Genomic DNA, 20,521 nt, shown 5'->3' on the forward strand with positions numbered 1-20,521 from the left:
GACTTATACATAAATGTGCGCTATATACAATTTTCTTTGTTTACATCGAGTCCAAAGTTGATTTTAGATGCATCTACATAACAAACAGGAGGCTTGAAATTTCAGGTCAGAGAGAAATTATTGTTTTTGACATGATTAGTAATTAAAAAGAAAACTTTAAATGACCTAATCTCAAAACAGTTCTATCATCCACTATGCTGAGTGAATAGGAAAGATTGGTATATTAATACACAAGTTCTCTCACCAAATGAGGCATAAAAGTTTGAAGACAAAAATACAATTTTGATATCAGAATATAACAAAAGCCCCCTGTAAAATAGCATAAATAGCAAGTCTTGCTAACGGTATGTTTTTGAAATCCATCAAATTGATAAGTATTAAAGAAAATAAATGTTAGACAAAATAAACATCCTATCTCATTGTCTCATTTGATCAAGTGTCATACTTGATAAGTCAATAGTCTGTCAAAATTATTTTTTTCAGAGAATAACAAATAAAAATTCCACATATTCAACATTTTTCATATATCCCAAAATATTTGTATGTAGTTTAAATCTGATTATTTTCAAGCCTTTCAAGCAATCAGATAACCAATTTTTGTAATTCAGTGTTTTTATGGTATGCCAGATGGAACAGTTTGTACGGGGCTAAACTGAGGCCATAAAGTTTGTTCAGAAAAAAAGAAATTGAGCCTGAAAAATTCTTAAAACTGAAAAAAATAACACTGAAAAAGATTTGAAACTGAAAAATTATTTTGAAATTGAAAAACAAAAGTGAACCTGAAAAAAATGTTTAGAAACTGAAAAAAGTTTTAAAATGGAAAAAAACTGAAACTGAAAATAAAGATTTGAAACTGGAAAAAAAAGCTTTCAAACTGTAAAACAGAATGTAAAACTTTCTTTCAGTTTCAGAATTTTTTTCTTTTGAACAAACTTTGTGACCCCAATTTAGTTCCAGTAGGTCCAGTTAATCCAGAACTGACACTTCCAGGCGGTAATTAACCCTATAGAAGTTGCTTGGCGTCTCATCTGCTCTCCGTCAGCTGGACATGTATCTCCTGGAAGCTCGGCCTTTCCTTAGCATTTCTCCTCCAGCAGCTTAGCATGAGATCGCCATAGATTCTGTCAGGACAACACTGAGGTTTTGGCAGGTATACCTTGGAGCATAAAAAAACAAGGCAATTATTTCACAAGCAAGACAGGCTATGTTTAGTTTAATAAGAGCTAAGGGCATGTGTAGCATAAAATAAGACAGTACAAACTGTGTAAGCACCATACGGAGCTTTCAACCACTAACCTTTCCACATTTTGTCACATCATTATCAGAATCTATAATATTTGATTGGAAATATTATATTAGGATTAAAGAAAAGCCATTTGTGCAACGTTGAGGCAGCAGGGCTAAAGATTCCAACGGATGGCCATTGTAGACAGAAAAGAAAGGAAGAGTAAATTACTGCCAAGAAGCTCAGAAATTTTGAGATTAATCTCCAAATTTATCTAGAAAATCTCAAATTTTGAGCTTGAAAAGTCAAAAATTGCAAAAAATTTTTTTATATATATATATATATTTCCTACATTTCTGAATTTCAGTTTTTGGAAAGTTTTTTTCTAGAAAATTTCAGAAATTAATCTCAAAAGTTCAGAGCTTTTTTTTAATTTAAAATTTTTTTTACCAAATTTTTTACTTTTGGAGCTTCGAAATGATGGAGCTACCTCAGGGCCATAAAGTTTGTTCAAAAGGGGAAAAAAATTGAAACTGAGAAAAAAAGATCTGAAACAAACGTTTTTTTCAGTTTGTGTTTTATTCTTTTGAACAAACTTTATGGTCTCGATTTAGCTCCATACACATTTCTCAGATATTAGTTGAAACAAATCTAAACACCATGTGTTGTTTCCTTTCCAGTCAAATGTTTTTGCCTGCTTTGTGTAGATTTATCACCAAAATGCCAAAGAAAATATACTAAAGTTCATGGATGTAAACATTGAATAATTTAAGTTGAAAAATGAATACTTTAGCACAACACTGTAAATGCGCGCTGACCACCTGAGCGGCGCTCACCTGCTTGCCCTGGTTCCTGAAGAACTCGCCCGTGTTTTCGATCACCTGCTCGTCAGAGAGCTGCGAGTATGGCTGCTCCTTGCACAGGGTCAGGATTTCCCACAGAGTCACCCCGAAAGCCCACACATCGCTGGCCATGGTGAACTTACCCTGAGAGAACAAACAACAAAAACAGAACCCACAGTGGACTCATTCTAGTTTTTAAGGAATCCAGTCCCGCTTTGTTTGATCACTCACTAAAAGGATGCTCTCCCAGGACATCCAGCGAATTGGCAGGACGGCTCGTCCCTGGATGCGGAAGTAGTCCCCTCTGTAGAGGTTCCGACTCATGCCAAAATCCGCTATCTTGATGGTGTTGTTCTTCCCCACCAGGCAGTTGCGGGTCGCCAGATCCCGGTGGACAAAGTTGAGAGAGGACAGGTACTTCATACCAGACGCGATCTGCACCGCCATGCCGAGCAGTTTGACGGAACTACAATACAGGACAGAAGAAGTGTCGTACTGATTAAAGGTTCTTGATTCATGTTTATGCATACAAATGTGAACAGTGTGATGCAGTAGTGGTGCAGGTGTGAAGCACAATCCAAGTAAGGAGGCATTAGTCCTCGATGCGGCAATCACAGGTTCAAGTCCCAACCTAATGACCTTTGCTACATTGTCTTCCTCCTCTCTCATTACCCACTTTCCTATCTGACCACTGTCAAACAAAGGTAACTAGGGCCAACAAAAAATTTTTTTTGTTTATAAAAAATCTGGAAAGTGCAACATTCTTTTGTTTTCAGCCGAATTTCCTCTAATGCTGCAAAATCTAGTGCAACTAATTGGCCTCAGAAGTCATTTAAAGGGGCAGTATTGTGTCCTTTCCAGGAGCCTAGTGCCATTTTATAGCATGATCAAGTTGTCATAAAAATGCTCTATATATCAAATACGACTTAAAAGAAATTTTACTTTGTTATTTAACGCATTGAGATTGGGCCTCTGCGGCTTTAAAAACTCCTACCCATTCTGAAACTCCGCCTTCAGAAAGTCATCCCAACACGGCTCCTCTATTAACCTTTTTAGCAATGTTTTTACCTGTGATTCATATTTAAGTTCTCTAAGGAACTTAAATATGTTTGTGTGTTCAGTTTGTTTGCGTGTTATTTTTTTTCTTCAATTATGAACAAATTGCAGTGCTTACATATTGCTTGCGTCTCCGCTCTGTTGCCATTCATCATTCTTACTGGAAACCCAAAATGCTGCCTAACAAATGATTTGAGAGTAACTTGGGCATCTTCTGTTACAACTTCCTCAAGCAAAGTCATGGCACCTGCAACTGACTAATGCTCACAAGACAGCAGTCACCTCAACAAGAATCATTGGGATGTTTTAATGTCATGGGATCTTGTATGAGAAGATCTTGTTACACCCTAAATTCCAGTGAAGAATGTGTGACAAAATACCAAAATCGATCAAATTTGACTGAGCTTCAGCTACTTTGCAAGAAAAAACAGGCAAACATTTCAGCTGCTTCATGCTCAAAAGCTGGTACAAACAAACCCAATAGTTACATTTTTACCGTGTTTTCTGGGCAACTCAGATTTTTTTCATCGGTTAGCTGGTCTTACAATCCAGAGAGACTTAAAAGTCAATACTGACCGCCCTGATTTAGACCACAGAAACTGCCTGCAGACTTCAAAGTCAAAGACGGCAATTTCTAGATGACTTATAGTCCAGAAAATATGGCAACTGCAGTGTTAGGTAGTTCTGAATCCACTCAAAGGTCTGAATACAGATGCGCACTGAACTTTTCACTTGTTTCAATGAAACACATCGGTTTGCGGTTTTGATGTGACAAAGCCCAAACTGCATATGAATCATTAACGGAGATGGTGCACTACCTGACTTCGTCGCTCCCCTCCTGCTGGTCTGCCTCGCCGCCAGTCAGGGTCTTCAGTCTGAGACTGCGAAGAAACTGGTTCAGGTCTCCATTCTCCATGTACTCCGTGATCATACACAGAGGGTCCGTGTCCACGCACACCGCCAGCAGGCGGACAATGTTGGGATCCCTCAGACGAGACATGATTCTTATCTCCTTCAGGAAGTCGTTCCTGCAGCAAATTCACCAACTAAAACTGAGAACTGTATGGGTCAAAGATGGTTCTGTTGCTCTACCATTCAGCCAGCGACTCTTACCTGGCGTTCTTGTTGGCGTCTTCCCGTAGCATCTTCACAGCTACGAGCAAAGGAGACTCACTGCTACCTTCCATCGACGTATCCTCGCTCAAGGAGTCCTGCATGTCCTCAGCCTCGCACAAGTGCACCTGTGTGGAGGGAAATCAGCTCATCGTCCGCTTTGGTTCCGGTCTTTACTTGACACTGAACAGAAGTAGCTTTAATATCAAGTCAAAAAATGAGTTTACCTCCCCAAATTGGCCCTCTCCCAGTTTTTCCTTGAAGGTCAGCTTCTCTCTTGGGAACTCCCTCAAGGTCGAATCCGATCCAGCAAAGAGGTTCATGTTGGCGGCTGTGATGGAGCCGCTGTCCGAGGACTCCTGCAGACTGATGATATCCGCCTCGGCATAATGCGGCGCGCCGTCAGAACCGACGCCTGCTCTACTGGAGCTTCCCGACTCTGGAAGAGAAGCACGCGCTGCAGGGCCTATTGCTTCAGCTGCTTTTGAAGACCTTAGCGTTGACCTTCGACCCCCGGCTCCCTCCTTACCAAGGTTTTCTGCGCACTCAGCAAATTCAGGCAGTTTGCGGATGAGGCGAGAAGGCTCCTGGTAGTCGGCGGAGGCGGGGTAGATTCTCTCGTACGTGGAGATGGAGCCAGAGCCGGAGCCGTCCTCGCTGGACTGAGAGGAGTGGAGGAAGGAGAAGGCCTGGGTCTGGACGGCAAGGCGAGCCGTCAGCTCGTCGTCCAGCCAGCGGCGGGAGGCCTTATGATGCGTGAGAGGTAACAGTCTGTGTGAGTGACTTCATGCCCTTTAGACTTTTTCACATTCTCATGGTCAGAATGTAGTTCTTTGAGATGTTATGTCAACGTTTAACAAAGTGGTAAGCAGTTTTTAATCCTCTCTTTTCAATTTTAAAGCTTTGCCAGAAATTTCAGGTCTGGACTTTGACTGGAAAATTATACACTGCAAAAATCCAAAATCTTGACATGTAATTTTGGTCTGGTTATCATAGTACACTTAAAATAAGACAAAATCTATTGCTGAAAGGTTACTTTCCTTACTGAAGGAGCATGTTTTAAGAAAAAATTAACTTAATATTGATGAAAAAGTTCTAGATATAAGTGAATTAATCTGCCAGTGGAAAGGCATCCTAGATTTTAAGAATAGCTTGTTTTCACCCATTTTATTTTATATTGTCACCTTCATAACATAATAGCCTAAGTAATTTGTGCCAAAAGCAATTTCTGAAACAAAACAAAACAAAACAAAAAAACATGACTTTCTTCTTTCCAAAAAATGTTTTAGGCAAAAAAAAAAAAAAAACAATAAAAAAACATTTTGGCAAAAAATGACTTAGGCCATTATTTTAGGATATGCAACACCAGTAACGTTTAATGTGGTTCCAATGTCAGTTTTCCTAGTCTGAACTTTAGCTATCAGTAATAATTCCCCCCCAAAATCAAAACAGACAAAAAAATCTCAATAATAAATACAGTCCATTCACCTTCTCAAGCATCTTCTGCCAGACCTGTCTCCACAGTATGATGAGTATGATAGTCAAAAGGATGGCTATAATGGCCACCAGGCAGCCAATCAGGATCCTTGTGTTGCTGTCATCCACTTTGTGAGTGGGATCGTCTCCTGATGATGTACAGGAACGTGTTGAAAATACTTAAATGTGGTCAATCATGTGTCATATGAAAAGGAACGTAGCACTCTCACCATTTTATTACTGGATAATAAATAAAACGTAGAAATTCTTCTCTCTCTCTTTTTTTTAATCTTAAAACTGAAAACTGTAGTTTGTGATTCTCTCAGCAGGGGGCAGTGCTGACCTAGAAAGCATTTATTTTAACCCCTATCTTCACCTTTGCTTACATTTAGATAAAACAATACTGCTTCCACCTGAAAGCCTTAAATAAAACGGATCAGATGAGGTTCGGCTGGTTACCTAGGAGGGGTTTTTTGTGTTGTCCGTGCTTGTGAGGACCCAGTGATGTGTTGTAAACGGCAGAGCCTGTGACACAGAAAGGCAAGGAAGTCAGAGTGAATTGAGTCAGGAGGCGGTTTCGCTATGAATCTAACATAATGGCCTTGTGCGGTGGGAATGAAAGGCTTTCTGAGGGGTGGCTCTGATAGTTTTACCCGACTGGAAGGCCACCTCGCTGAACAGCAGCCACTGGTCACCGAAGTGAAAACGGCACTTGATGCTGCTGGCCGTTCGATCCCCGAGGGGCACGGTGACAAATCGGGCGCTTTGGCTCAGGGGCTCGGCGGATGGCCTGTAGGTCATGGGGTCAGGCTCCCATTCTGATTCGGAGCGGAAGAAGCATGTGGCCTGTCTGAACAGCCTCACTCCACGGCTGAACATGTTGCTGCAATGAACCTGTAGAGGTGGAAGGCATTATTAAAGGACTAAATCCTGCTGTGTGTCAGACTTTATAGGGGCAGTATTATGCGTTTTCAGGCACAAAGAGCCTTTTTATAGCACAATCAAGTAAACATTTTAACTTCAGTTCTTATAAAAATGTCAGATGTCTCAAATATGACCTAGAATAAATTTTATTTTCTGATTTGTTGCCTTGAAATTGGGCCTCTATCTCTTTAAGAACTCCTGCGCTTTCTGAAATTCCACCTTCAGGAAGTCATCACAACATTACTCCTGTATTAACCCTTTAAAAACATATTTAATGAGCTCAACAGATGTACAGTTCCTTCAGGTGTTTGCTAATTGCTTCTGACTAGTCTGAAGGAGCTGAGTGAGGGAGTCACAAGGGAGGGCTGCTCTGTGAGGCAGAAGCTTGGAAACTGCATCTCCAAGGCAGAGCTTTGTCCTCAAAGGCGGAGCTAGGTCCACCCAGGTGTTTTGTACAGCTGATTGCCATGGGAGATTAAGGGATTTCTCAAAAATGAATGAAATAATCAAGGCATCAAAGTGTGTTTTTGATGAGGGAATGACATTATAACATGATGCAAGGCTCAAAAAAGTTAATTTTACAAAAATACTGCCCCTTTAAAGGTACTCTAATGCAGGGAATATCTAAAATGTTGCCTCCTGCGTTGAGTCCTTCCTCACCTTCATGGAGGTGAAGTTGTGGATGTGGTCAAAGTCAAAGACCACCTCTATGTAACCTTTAGGGAAAGTCTTGTTGCTCCATCCCACGTAGTCGTACCCAGGCCACGCTCCAGGGACGTGGCTGTGCAGGAAGTCATCCAGACCCCAGGTGCCATCCGTCAGCTGGCCCAGGCCCTTGGTCAGTCTGGAGAAGCAAAGTTTGATTTTTTTCATCCTCGTTTTCCTCATAGTTCAACATGTAGAAATAAAGTTCAGACCTTTGAGCCGTTGCTCCGTCATACACAGAGTCATTGAAGAAGACATCCAAGCCTCTGTAGATCATCTGGTGTCCATCTGGAATGCTGTAAGACACCAGGCCGTCTGGAAAGAGCAGGAAAAAAAACAACTAAAATGATGGGGTTTTTTTTAAGTTTTCACATTATTACATAGAGACATCATACTAAAAATATGCTGTAAAGCAAAATTCAGTCTGTGCAGGCACAGGCTGGTTGGCATGGTCACTATTACCGCACACTGTCAGTCAGCTGGCTAAAAGAAGCTGACTATAAAAACAAGAAAGACAAATTCAGCTATTTGGAAATGAACTTAATACATTTTAAGTAATTAAAACATGAACAGTTATGTTGTGGAAACTCGAGAACCTCCGTCAGACTATAGAAAAATGTTATCCGAGAAACACGAGCTTAAAATATATTGCTGTCAATATAAGCAAACTTTAAATTCACTTTAACGTCTGCTTTATACTTTAAAGTTTAAAGCAGCATAATTGTATTTCCTACAATGAAGACAATGAAAACAGTCAAATAGACTAATATTTGAACATGCTTTGCCCAAGGATTGCTTGTATTTTCTTTATTTGACTTGATTAACTACAGAGGCGTCCATAGGACCATGGGTCAAAGTTGACCTTTATAAAATTGCATTGGAAAAAGGCTAAAAAGTTGGACAGATGGGGACGGATGCATGCATGGATGGATGGATGGATGGATGGATGGATGGATGGATGGATGGATGGATGGATGGATGGATGGATGGATGGATGGATGGATGGATGGATGGATGNTGGATGGATGGATGGATGGATGGATGGATGGATGGATGGATGGATGGATGGATGGATGGATGGATGGATGGATGGATGGATGGATGGATGGATGGTTGGATGGATGGATGGATGGATGGATGGATGGATGGATGGATGGATGGTTGGATGGATGGATGGATGGATGGATGGATCTATGACAGAGAACATCATAAATGTCACTTTTTTCATAGAGACCTTTAGAATTTACCTTGTTTCAATTTTAAAAACAAACTAAACTTGAAAATTAGAGAAATTGTACTGGAATGGTATTATGCATTTTTCAGGCACATAAGAGTCATTTTATGGCACAATCAAGTAACTATGTTACCTTCAAGTGTTGTGAAAATGCTGTATATATCTAATATGACAGAAGAAATTCGACATCACAATTTAACGCCTCCGTGTCTTTAAGAAGCTCTCGCTCTTTCTGAAACTCCGCCTTCAGGAAGTCATTACGTTTCTCCTTTAAGCTGTTTATAGCCATTCTGAGATGCCACTGAGATGTTCCACCAGATATTTGCAACTTTTCTTTTTTTTTTTTTTAAATATTGTTAAACATTTTTTTTCAGATTTAAATTTTTGTGTCAATACAGGAAATCTGTGGTATTTTAAATCAGATTTATAACACCGTCAGAATGCTGCACCAGCCCATGCCTAAGCCTTCGTGGTGAAGAGCCCTGACTAACCCAGCCATTCACAGCCGTAGAGCTCCACCCTCATACACACGATCAAGGACGGGTCGGTAACGGGCATGAAGCGGACGAAGCGGGCGACAATGGGGGGCTCAAGATCCTTCAGGACCACATCGTAGGTGTTCTTGTTGCCCTCGATAACCTATAAGAGGAGAGGCAGGGCATTCAAGTTAGACATAACTCAGTGTGTCACTGAACGGAAGCAAACTTTAATTTGACAGATTAATATTTGCTCTTCTGCACCAACAGAAGAGGAATAATACAAATCTCTGTCTGTAATCTAAATTTGTAAAATGGTCCTAAAGGTTTGAAAATAGATTTAGATATATTTAAGTAGGAATTTATTATTATTCCACCACGCCTTTTTTTTCTGATAGAACATAAAAAAATAGTAATTTTAGAGAATACCATAAAATGAGGTAACAGGACATCTTCATGAAGAAAAAGTTTCTTTTATGAACAGCATGTCAAAAGATAACTTACTCAATAGTCAAAGGGAAAATTCTCATTGGTACCACAGCAATCAAATCAACAGGTTTTTGCCTTTTATTTTCACAATTTTACTTTAATTTCCAAGTCAGAGGTTCCTTATCCGAGGCCAGATTGTGTACGCAGTGCTGATTCCTTCTGTTTTTATCTCCCCCAATGAAAAATGTTTGGAGTGACCTAATCAAAATCAAGACTTAAATCTGTCATAGGTATTGTGGGATGACCTTAAACAGGTTTTTTTATGCTTTGGGGCGCTTTGTGGCACTTCCAAAAAATATGCACTGGGTTGCCAGACCAGACCAGAAAAAAATTGTACATGGATTCACAGCTCAGGAACTGCATAATTTACATTTTATGTAAATTTATTTATTTATTTATTTTATTTAACATTTTTCAAGATGGGGCTGTAGCCACCTTTAGACCCTCTCTTGGTGGCACCACTGCTTAGGATCAGGATTTTTTTCAGCTCATCTTTGTCTGATATTGAGATTTGTTATATGATCTGAAACATCTACGACAGAAAAAAAAAAACAATTCTGTAAGGCGGGCAACTATTTCAGCCACACTTGTTAAGGTTTATGTACACCACATGTTTACGTACATAAACACAATCATAGCATGAACATAATGTAGTTTCTACTATTTCTTTTTCTTACACTTCCTGGTTTTGGGGAAAACATCTTTAACAATTCTCTTTTGCTTTCAGATTGATGCAAAGTGTGTGTCTGATGTGTAGATCCATTTTGAATTTCAATGTAAAAATTCTTCCTCTGATCTGAAGGGCCGCCTGGCGCGTCGCGGTTAAAAGTGAGTTAAAAGCTGCCAGATTTCTTATCTCTGTCTCCACCTGTGACGCCCCTCCAACTTTAGCCTCAAATGCAGCTGCATTCGCTGTGCCTAGAGACGGACAAAATTAAATGGAAATTAAATGGAGTCGCTTTTTGCATCTGACTCGGAAAATCCAACTTTCTAATTGGAGCTGGAACCGATGTGGACTGAGACAAACCCAACACACAATCCAGATGACGAGGAAAAAAAAATCACCCAAAATCTTATTAAAAAAGAAAAGGTTTAGTAATTCTTACAGTGACATTTACACTGAAATCATCAGGGTGTCCACACATCCTTAAAAAGTCTTAAAAAGCCTGAAGAGCTTAAAATGTCTTAAATAAATTTTTTAAAAGTAAGTTCGCCTTAAATATGTTAATCATAGATGTTAAGTTTTGTTGAAAGAGTATTTAACCTTGTTTAATCTATTTAATCTTGCTAGCTAGCAAGCTAGCTAAAAAGTCTTAAATATGACACCAGCAGACAGCCCGATCATTATAAATACCTGTTCTTACTGCGTTTTGCATGGCTAGAAAATGATCCGTTGATACTTTCAGTGAGGTTATGTGATCATCACAGATGAAGCTGTGAAAGAGTCCAGCTGAAATCAATGTCCTGCGCTTATTAGCAGATTGATAGCCATGAGAGAGACTTAGATGTTTCAGAAATCCTTGTGTTGGCAGTGGTTTCCTGCAGAAGATCAGCATCGTGTTGCACCAAAAGGAGGGGCACACCGGATAAATCAGACCAGATTTTCTCAATTTTAGACGATAGCCACATGTGGAACCGATCTTATCCAAGTATGCAAAGGTCTGAAAATCAGTCAATAAGTAGACCTTTCACAGTAACAAATAAATCAATTAATATCATGATAATTTAAAACAAACTCAATTTTCGTTTGAATGATTTATCGCTTGTCTCCCTCTAAAAAAACTGGATGACAAAAGTCTTCAGTTTGGTGTTTTGGTCTCAACTAGACAGTTTTTTGAAGGACAGTTATGCTTACAGAGGCTTCATAATTCATTTATTTGTTGTTTCTGTTGTTTAGTTTTTTTATTTCATATATTTTAAATGTTTTCCAGTTACAATGTTAAATGTTCGTTAGAATTTATAGTTCATTTATCTTTGAGATTGTGTTCTTGCGTTATTATGCTGTTAGCATTACATTACTTGAAAATTATCTCAAAACAACATTATCGTTTATCGCAATAACTTCTAGAGCGATTTATCATCCAGGTAAATTTGTTATTGTGACGGGCCAACCGTTAACAATAATAGCAACAATAGTCACATTGTTGATGCCAACTTGGCAAATCTGTTGTTGTACTTAGCAACTTTTCAGACGAAAAAAATAATAAAATAAATTGGTTTCGGCCAAAATTGGAATCGGCAGGTCGGGCTTTTTAATGATTGGTACTTGGCCTAAAAACTGCAATCGCTGCAACAGTAATGAAAATGCCTCGGCACTTTATAAAAATGACTAAGTTTCAGCTTATCACTGTAAAGATCTGTTGGGTTTTGGCTTTTTTTGTTTTATTAAACTGCTAAAACAGATACTCAGTCTGTTTCTATTGTTCCCCAGAGATATAATTAAAAATGATCAGCACGTTGTCGCTGTTATGAAGCAATGTTGTCCGAAAAGCACACGCACCTGATTTCCCATCCTGTCATGCCAGCCCACCCAGCTGCTGCCGTCCCGGCTGTACTTTATTCTGTACCTCTGGGCGAATTCGTTCCCCATGCCGTCGGCGTGGCGACCCTGGGTGCCCACGAGGGTGATAAAGTGCAGCGAGCGCAAATCCACCTGGAGGTACTCCTTGAAGCCACCCGGCTCCGACATGATGTCAGGACACCAGGCCCCGTCCCCGTCGCCAGTGTCAAAGTCCAGTCTGGGGAAGCAGAGGGTGAAAAAGAAAAAAAAGAGAGTTTAAATTCACGACTTTTCGTTTCTCAAATAGATCAGAAGTGAGATGTTGGAATAAAAGCAGGAGTTAAAGTTGCCTTCCGAATCGTGCGGCGGTGGACTCGGACCACTGACTGGAAGCAGAGATGTCCTCGTCCTGGATCTGCCCGCCAGTCATGCCCAGAGGATAGCGGCACATTTCTGAAAACACAGCCAGACACAAGGCAGCTGCTGTAAAATACTTTGTAAGGTTTATAAGTCACTGAACATATTAAAGATCTGCTGTCGTTGTATCAACCTTCAACCTCTGGAAGAACCTTCTGGTTCTGTTTCTGCATCCCCAGAACCAGAACCAAACATGGAGAGGCAAACAAACAAACTTCCAGAAAACTACAAGATTGCCGAAACGCTGAGTTCCTTTAAATCAGGGCTATAAACCCATCTGTTCAGAGCTGCCATTGATGAATAGTAACCAGAACATTAATTGATATATTTGATCTGTATTTAATGATCATTCTTGATGACATTTGGCAAAATGAAATGGTTTTTGCTTGTTTCATAACTAACTATTCTGTCATGTTTTCATGATGTGAAGCACTTTGAACTGCTTTGTTGCTCAAATGTGCTACACAAATAAGCTGGACTTGACTAAGATCCACCTTCAGGAAGTCATCACAACATGCCTTCTCTAGTAACCATTTAACACCGTTTTCACTGAGTAGAAGCTCATACTTCTCGTTTGCTAATTGATCCTGGCTAGTCTAAAGGAGCTGAGTGGAGGAGTCCCAGAGGAGGGCTGATCTGTGAGGCAGAAGCCTGGAAACTGTTGTTCTGAGGAGGAGTTTCGTCCTCAAAGGTGTGCAAACCAGGTGTTTTGCACACCTGGTTGCCACAGGAGATTAAGGGATTTCTCAACTATGAATGACAGAATCAAGGCAACACTCCAGGTATGTTTTTGATGAGCGAATAACATTATAACGTGAGGCTCAAAAAAGTTTATTTTAAACAGTACTTTCCCTTTAAGTCCCGACCGAGGAAGCGCAATACAAACACCTTTTCAGGTTTTGATTTCCAAAGCGGTGAACATCTTGTCCAACTTGGTGAAGGCTTCAAAACACTGAAGTTTGTGTTGGTGTCAAAACACGGAAAAGTTTAACGGACATGAATAATTTTGGAAGGTGTCTTGCCATTTCCCTCCCCTCTCCCCCTCTCTCCTCTTTTTACATATTTCTACAGGACCTGAGAAGTTGAGTACTAATTGGACCGGACTGCCTTCCTCCCTCTTGCCCCTTTTTCTGCTGCCCTGCGTGGCCCCTGAAGCCAAACAGAGGCATCACTGTGTGGGTGCCAGTCTAAGCAAAACGAGAAGGGAGTGTCCGCTGACTGGCCGCTCTTCACTTTCTTCGGTTTTCATGACTTTTTTTAGCAAAAAATAAAATCTTAGAAAGCCGGCCCAGATTCTCTTAGGAAAACAAAACTCAAGGTATTAGAGAAAGCATCCGATCCCAAATATAGCAGACAAAGGGGTGAAAGGGTATCCTGATTAATCCTATGCCCGGTCAAAGTTTTTTTGTTGCCTGCAAAGCTTTAAGAAGGCAGAGAAAAGAAAAGTCTTGAAATGTAAGGACGCACCTGATTGGTCACGTGTGGAGAATGAGAGCCGGAGTGTGTGTTAGCCAGAGCTACGCCAACAAACCTCCTGCTTTCCCCGCCCTGCCTTCTGCTCCTGAAAGCTCTGCCTGTGCTGAGGATGTTTGCCTCCTGACCACTGGGCAAACCGCACACACACGCACACACACACACACACATGCACACACTCACACACTTCCTTGTACTGCTCCCGCTTAGAGAACTTCGCATAGGCTTCCGTTCATTTTAGAAGCTGCTTTTAAAATAAGAACTTAAAGGTTTATCACCACACTTTGCAGTACATTTTGTGATGAGGATAAAAATGACGATAATAACTTTTTATCAATTCTTCTTTGAGGTAACCGTGTGACCGTGACTGAATTTGCTTCTTTAAGACAAAAGTCACATAAAGAATAATTGCAACTACTTTTTTTTGGGATGCTTTCAGTGAAAAAATAGTAAAAGAATCTTAACAATTTGGGAACATGTTAAACATCATTAACTGGAATTTATTGTGGCAACATTGAATCAAAATTCTTATCATGATAAGAAATGTGTTGCGATATATGATAACCGATACAATAAATGCTCATCCCTAATGTCTAAACATTGGAGGAAAAATAATAAAACTAACAATCCCAACACTACAAACAGATTTCAGGGGTTTTAAACGTTATTGACTGGAATTTATCATGACAGCAATGAATCAAAATTCTCATTGGGATGAGAAATTTATTGCGATAAATGATAAACAATACGATAAATGCCTAACCAAGATATTTTCTTTAACCCTAACTATTCAATTGAACTCAATTCAAATCCAAAAAATATTACTAGTATATTCCTAACACACACTTTAACCAAAACATAATTCACATCACAACTCTGATCCTAACCTGTAGAACTGCAAGAAAACAAGTGATGACCTGGAAAATGTCCTCAATGGTGACAGTGGTCCTCTATATGTAGCACGTATAAGTGCACACACACACGCACAGCCCCCCCCCCCCCCCCCCCCCCCCCCCCCATACACACACACACACAACACAAACACGCACACACACAAACACACACACATCACGTATTCTCAGCCCACCCACCTTAAGGTCCGGACAACATGCCAATGTTTTCATTTTTTGAATAATCTTATGAACAGCAGTTGACTGGTCTGCCTTCTGGCTGGCAGATGAACGGCCTGAACGAGTCTCTACCTGGATTGACTTGAGCCTTTACAGTGGCAGCCGCCAGGATGAAGACGATGCAGCAAAGGTTCAGTTTGACCTCCATGATGCTTGTCATCTCAAGGAGCTGCGATCCTGAAAAAACAGATAGTGAATAAGAAATGTCTTTTTGTTTTTTTCTAAATCTTCCATTTGGAGTCATTGATCTCATTCAATCGGCGTTCTTACATACGTCTGCGGAAGAATTAGTCAGAGGAAATCAAAACATTAGACTTTAAATCTTAAACTGGAGAGCTCCACTGAATTTATTGCTACATTTATACAAAAAAATGAAATAAAAGAGCAGGAACATATAAGACTGAACTCCAAATCCTGCATCTAGATTAAGAAAATGCAACTTTTAACAAGTAAGTTAAAAGTTGCTTTTTTTTTTTAACTGTTTAAGATGATTTTTGTTCTTCTTTGTTGGTTTTACTTACATTCTGACGTTCCTCTGTCCTCTCTCAGAGAAGATTCCACATTCTCTAGAACTTGATGCACTCAAAGCCGTGAGTTGCTGCTGACCTCGTCTTTGGAAGGTATTTCTGGGTATGGACAGGAGACTCAGAGGGAGAGAGGGAGGGGAGAGTGACAAGGGAAAGGGAGGGAGAGAGCAAGGAAAACACAGGCTGGTGTAACAGTCAATCCGTCTGGGATATAAGAAAGAAACAGAGAAAATAGACACGTTTTGAGCTGGGATTGTTTGAAATTGTGACCCTGAAGAGGAGAGCTGCTGTACGTAGCTCTCCTCTACGTACAGAAGCAGGTTAGCACTTTAAATATCAAGTAAATCGACAAACTGCACCAAAACGTAGACAGAAGACTGACACATTTCACTTGAGCCCATCGGGGACTGTAAAGATCTCCAAGATGAATTTCAGTTGAAGCCTTTTCAACTTCTCCCTTCATGTCATCCATATCCAGGTTTATGTACATATTATAAATATCACAATATCACCTGTTTGTTTCACTTCTGTGGGTTAGGTTGTAGCATACATCAACAAGTGAAATTGTTTCCCTCCAATCTTCACACATGATTTTAATTCACACATGAGCTGAAAAAGACATACTCAGCTAATCTGTACCCCTCTTAAAAGGGCAGCATCATGTAAAATCTACTTTTTGGAGCTTTACTGAGTTAATCCCTTATCAAAAACATACCTGGAGTGTTAATGTGATTCTTTAATCCTTTAATCTCCCATGGCAACCGTTCAGCCGTGCAAAACGCCTGGTTGGACTTGGCGTAAGAATGTTGTTAGAGGGTTAATAGAGGAGCCATGTTGTAATGACTTGCTGAAGGTGGAGTTTCAGAAAGAGCAGGAGCTTCTTAAAGAGACAGAGAACTTCAAGACGTTGCGAACTCAAAATTACTTGACTGTGCTATAAAATGGCACTATGTGCTTGGAAAACGAGTAATACTACCTTTCTAATAGGATTTCAGGGCATCAGAAATCAGAAAACAAGTAAAGGAGGACTAAAAATTTTAAATTCAAGTAGAATTTTAAAAAAAAAATCCAAGTTAACAATTATGCACTACTTTTTGGTGGTCAAAATTCTAAGAGATTCAAGTTAGTATTTGTACTAACTGACTTGCCTGACTTCAAGGACAATTAATATTTTTCCAAGATGCCATATAAAAAAATGGCAGAATAATTATTCCTGCATCAGAGACCAGATGATATGTTTTTGTTTCAGAAGCTGCAGAGCAAAAACTGAGATGTTTTGTGGAGAAAATCAGAATAGTAAAATAGAAACGTATTGAAACAAAACCCGGTCAATCATTTCCCACTTTATTCTCTACGCCAGTTTCTAACCACTCACCTCAAACCTCAAGCAAGGGATCATACTGGAACGTTTTACTGTATGCAAATTCATCATTTTACATCGAACGATTCAATTTATTGGCGAAACACAAAATAAGATTCGAGAGCGTGAACAGGATGACCCTACAGTCTTTTTTCTTTTTCTTTTTTAATGATAATCAAGCAGATTAAAGAGGACGCCAACTGCAGCGGACCGCCCACTATCTGTGTCAGCAGCAGCTGCAGGACGCCACGGACGGATGTGGACGGGTAATGGCTGATATTATTCATATTTTCCAGCTTATCAGCTTTACACGGAGCTGCTGCCGCCTGCAGACGCGCTGCGCTTAATGGGAGCTGACCCGGTTTAATGAGCACAGCTGGTGCGGCTTGGCTGTCGCCTTCACTCCTGCATCTTGTTTTCGCAACAGGTCAAGCGTTTTTTTTTTTTAAAGTTTGTCCTTACTTTGGAAAACAGTTTCACTTCAGAGATTCTTCTCGAAAAGTAGAGCTGAACCGATCCGATATTAATATTTGAATCGGTCGTGGATTATAGATCGGGTATCGTGACGATACTTAAAGCAATCCATAAGAACATATCTATTCAGTCTAATTCTACACTTCGTGCTCTGAGCGACGTCGTGCTTTAATTGTTTTACATTATATTCTGTACCATTTGAAAGAAAATTGTTGCACTTTTCTTTACAAGTTTGACCAAGGTAGTCAACTTGTTTTTGTCAGTTTCAGTTTCTTTATTATTTATTTTTACATTGGCTCTTCTACTCCTAATTGCACTGGCTGAACAAATTACAGTTGTGTTGGTTCTACATGTTTGACCAAACTTGTGAAGCTATTTGGGTTTCTAGTTGTGCTGTACTGGTGCAGAGTTACCAAAATACATTTGTAATTCAAAACATTTATGTTTGTGTGTTTTTTTTAATGCTTAAATTAATTCAGCTGAAAAAGTGGAACTGTGCTTCTCTAAATAAAATATACAAGACGCACCACGACACCAAGTGGATTTTGAGAAAGGACATTTAATTCCACGAGGAACATCAACATAAGTGCACTTTCATTTTCAGTACACTTCTTGTGAACAGACATAACCTTGGAGGAAAAATATATAGGTGAGACAAACAGAGAGGAGGAAAGAGGTTAGAAACTTAAAGAGAAAGGTGAGGAAGAAAAAAAGAGGAGGGAACACAATATTCACGTTTAGAAACGGCTCAGAGATACCGTCCCGGCTCACAGTACACTCACAGTCATCATGGTGGAGCTGGTGCATTAGAGTCCAAAAGTGTTCGACAGAGCGTCATCGCTCCTAAAATTGTCCCAAAACATTTCAACGTGTGACGCAACAATGACGCAGCAGTTTACGGACAGCCACGATGTAGTACTGGAGGGACGGCTTGTTTTACTGGGAGTGGGGCGGTGTGGAGGAGCAGCTGCGTTTCCACTAAAATAATGTGCGCAAAACTTCGTCAATATTCCACTGATGTCAGGAAAAAAAAACAACACACAATTTCGCAATTTCCATTAAAGAAACGCAATCATCAGACGTGAGTAAGTTCGATCACGCGATAAGTTATTACAAGACATGCCACGTCATTGTCCAACTTCTTGTTGTCTTCTTCGTGGTTTGCGCTAGCGGTAACATCTTGCTGTCGATTGTGTAACTCGTGAAGCGATAAAATTATTTCCATTGCAATTCTGCGAAAGAAACTCATTTTTATACAGCCAAAGAAAACCCCACCTCATCTTAGAGATAAGACATTTTAATCAGAAAACTAGAGATGTTTCAAAATTGACGCGGTTCCATAAAGCAAATTTATTTCAAAATGTCAAATTGTGCAATTAGGTGGTGAATGGAAACACAGTGTTTCAGCAACAAGGCTAATGAAAATGAGCAACACGTGTAGCTGAACAACGCTTTCTAAATTACAATTAGCTTATGAGAACAAGATTTCTTTTTAAAAACTAAAAAAACAATTTTTCTGTTTTTTATAATCGAATTAACAGGTTTAAACAGTCTGAAATGCAGAAATAGTCAGCCTGGGTTTGATGGGGATTCATATATTACCGTTTTGATTCTTGTCTCAATCCAAGATAGTCCTAAGAAACGTTAAATTTGCTCCTTTTTAAAAAATCAAATTGATTAACAGTTTTATAAATTTAATGTGTTTAAAAAAAACCTGTTCAGTGCAGACATATCCAATCTAAACAATGCTGATGCAACTGAGCAAAACCTATCAGTTCTGTTAGCATAGCAGCATTAGCATTATTAGGTTGACTGTCAAAAATCTTCTGATTTCATAAAGTTAATGTTAGTTAAATAAAGCTTTTACCAGATTCTTATAACTGAAATTACAACGACTGTCCATGACAGCACAACATAACCAGACTTACAAAAATATGTCCCATTAGTAATTAGCACTGACAGTGTGACATGGCTACATTTTTAAGCAGCAGGGACAGGTCAGAAGCTAGTTAGCCATTTCCCTCTGAAATGTCTGATAAAGTTGTACAGACATATTAACTAACAAAAACCAGAATGAAGAAACTCCAGCTGATTATTTTTAATGCATTGTACAATTGAATAGAAAAGGTCATACTGTTTAGATGCATGCTCGGTTTTATGCCATGTATAATTAGTTTAAAGTTAAAGCCTGCACAGCAAAATTTACTCCAAAAAATGTATTGCCCCACATAAATAAATATGAATATCGCAAACGCAAACATACACAAAAAACAATGACAACTTTTAGATCTTTCAGAAATATGTTTCAAAAATTTAGTATTATAAGATTTTTCTTACTTATGAGAGTTTTTAATACTTATCACATGGCATCATGCTTCTATGTTTAAATTTAGGATTTAAATGGAAGCTGTGTCTGGTTTATCTTGGTAATTTAATCTCATGAGCTACAGGAACAATCCTAAATCTTTTAATGAAATTATATGTTATCTTTCAACCTTAGTATTTTTTATATTAAATTATCTGCATGTCTTATATAATGCTGCCTAAAAAAAGCTCAGTCTGCCCTAAGTTAGTATTATTTAACAGATCTCTTACAATTACTTATCTATGTCTTGTCTTGTTCGATAAAAGACATAGATAAGAGATGGCTAATTATTTCTCTCAATATTTTAACCCAAATTGAATTAATTTTTCCTGAATATGTGAAGCTAATACATATATCTGAACTTTTTATAACAGTGGTTCTTGAAGTCACAAACTTGCTACATATCTCATAGAAAAGCTGTTGATGTTCAATTTGATCAAAAATAATGATCATGTTTTCACCTGGAAACAAAATCTTAATTTAGACACAATATATATCACACACATACACAAATACAATCAAATTTGTGAAAGCAAAATGACCCAATAATGACATTACCTAATCTCACGCTACGCTATGCAGACACTTGGTCAACCTGGGTGATTGAAGTGGCTCCAACGGAAGGCAGCCCGACCTATTTTTTGATTCAGTTACCCAGTGTGGTCTCAAAACTACACCCACTGATGTTTATTTGTCTAACATCCCTGCGATAATATTGCCTGTCTGCCTTTTGTC

General features: G+C 39.2%; 1 protein-coding gene across 3 annotated transcripts; it reads right to left on the reverse strand.

Annotated features, from left to right (window-relative positions):
• Positions 1-896: 896 nt before the first annotated feature.
• ddr2b (discoidin domain receptor tyrosine kinase 2b) lies at positions 897-16,340 on the reverse strand. 3 transcript variants are annotated; one of them, XM_017309828.1, is made up of 18 exons: positions 16,303-16,340; positions 15,582-15,791; positions 15,133-15,237; positions 12,391-12,493; positions 12,041-12,278; positions 9,067-9,214; positions 7,554-7,656; positions 7,297-7,480; positions 6,366-6,606; positions 6,172-6,237; positions 5,725-5,861; positions 4,766-4,982; positions 4,464-4,675; positions 4,237-4,364; positions 3,942-4,151; positions 2,299-2,533; positions 2,062-2,211; positions 897-1,156 (listed from the first exon to the last, which is right to left on the reverse strand). In XM_017309828.1, exons 3-18 carry the CDS (start codon positions 15,218-15,220, stop codon positions 1,025-1,027), a joined length of 2,592 nt encoding a protein of 863 aa, XP_017165317.1. In that variant the 5' UTR covers positions 15,221-15,237; positions 15,582-15,791; positions 16,303-16,340; the 3' UTR covers positions 897-1,024. The 3 variants fall into 3 exon arrangements, with proteins under 3 accessions (XP_017165317.1, XP_008431457.1, XP_017165318.1); XM_008433235.1 differs by having other exon boundaries at positions 4,464-4,693; XM_017309829.1 differs by lacking the exons at positions 15,133-15,237; positions 15,582-15,791; positions 16,303-16,340 and adding an exon at positions 13,925-14,044 and having other exon boundaries at positions 4,464-4,693.
• Between the last annotated feature and the right edge of the window lie 4,181 nt (positions 16,341-20,521).

This window comes from Poecilia reticulata, linkage group LG17, assembly GCF_000633615.1.
Source record: "Poecilia reticulata strain Guanapo linkage group LG17, Guppy_female_1.0+MT, whole genome shotgun sequence".
Lineage (NCBI taxonomy): Eukaryota > Metazoa > Chordata > Actinopteri > Cyprinodontiformes > Poeciliidae > Poecilia > Poecilia reticulata.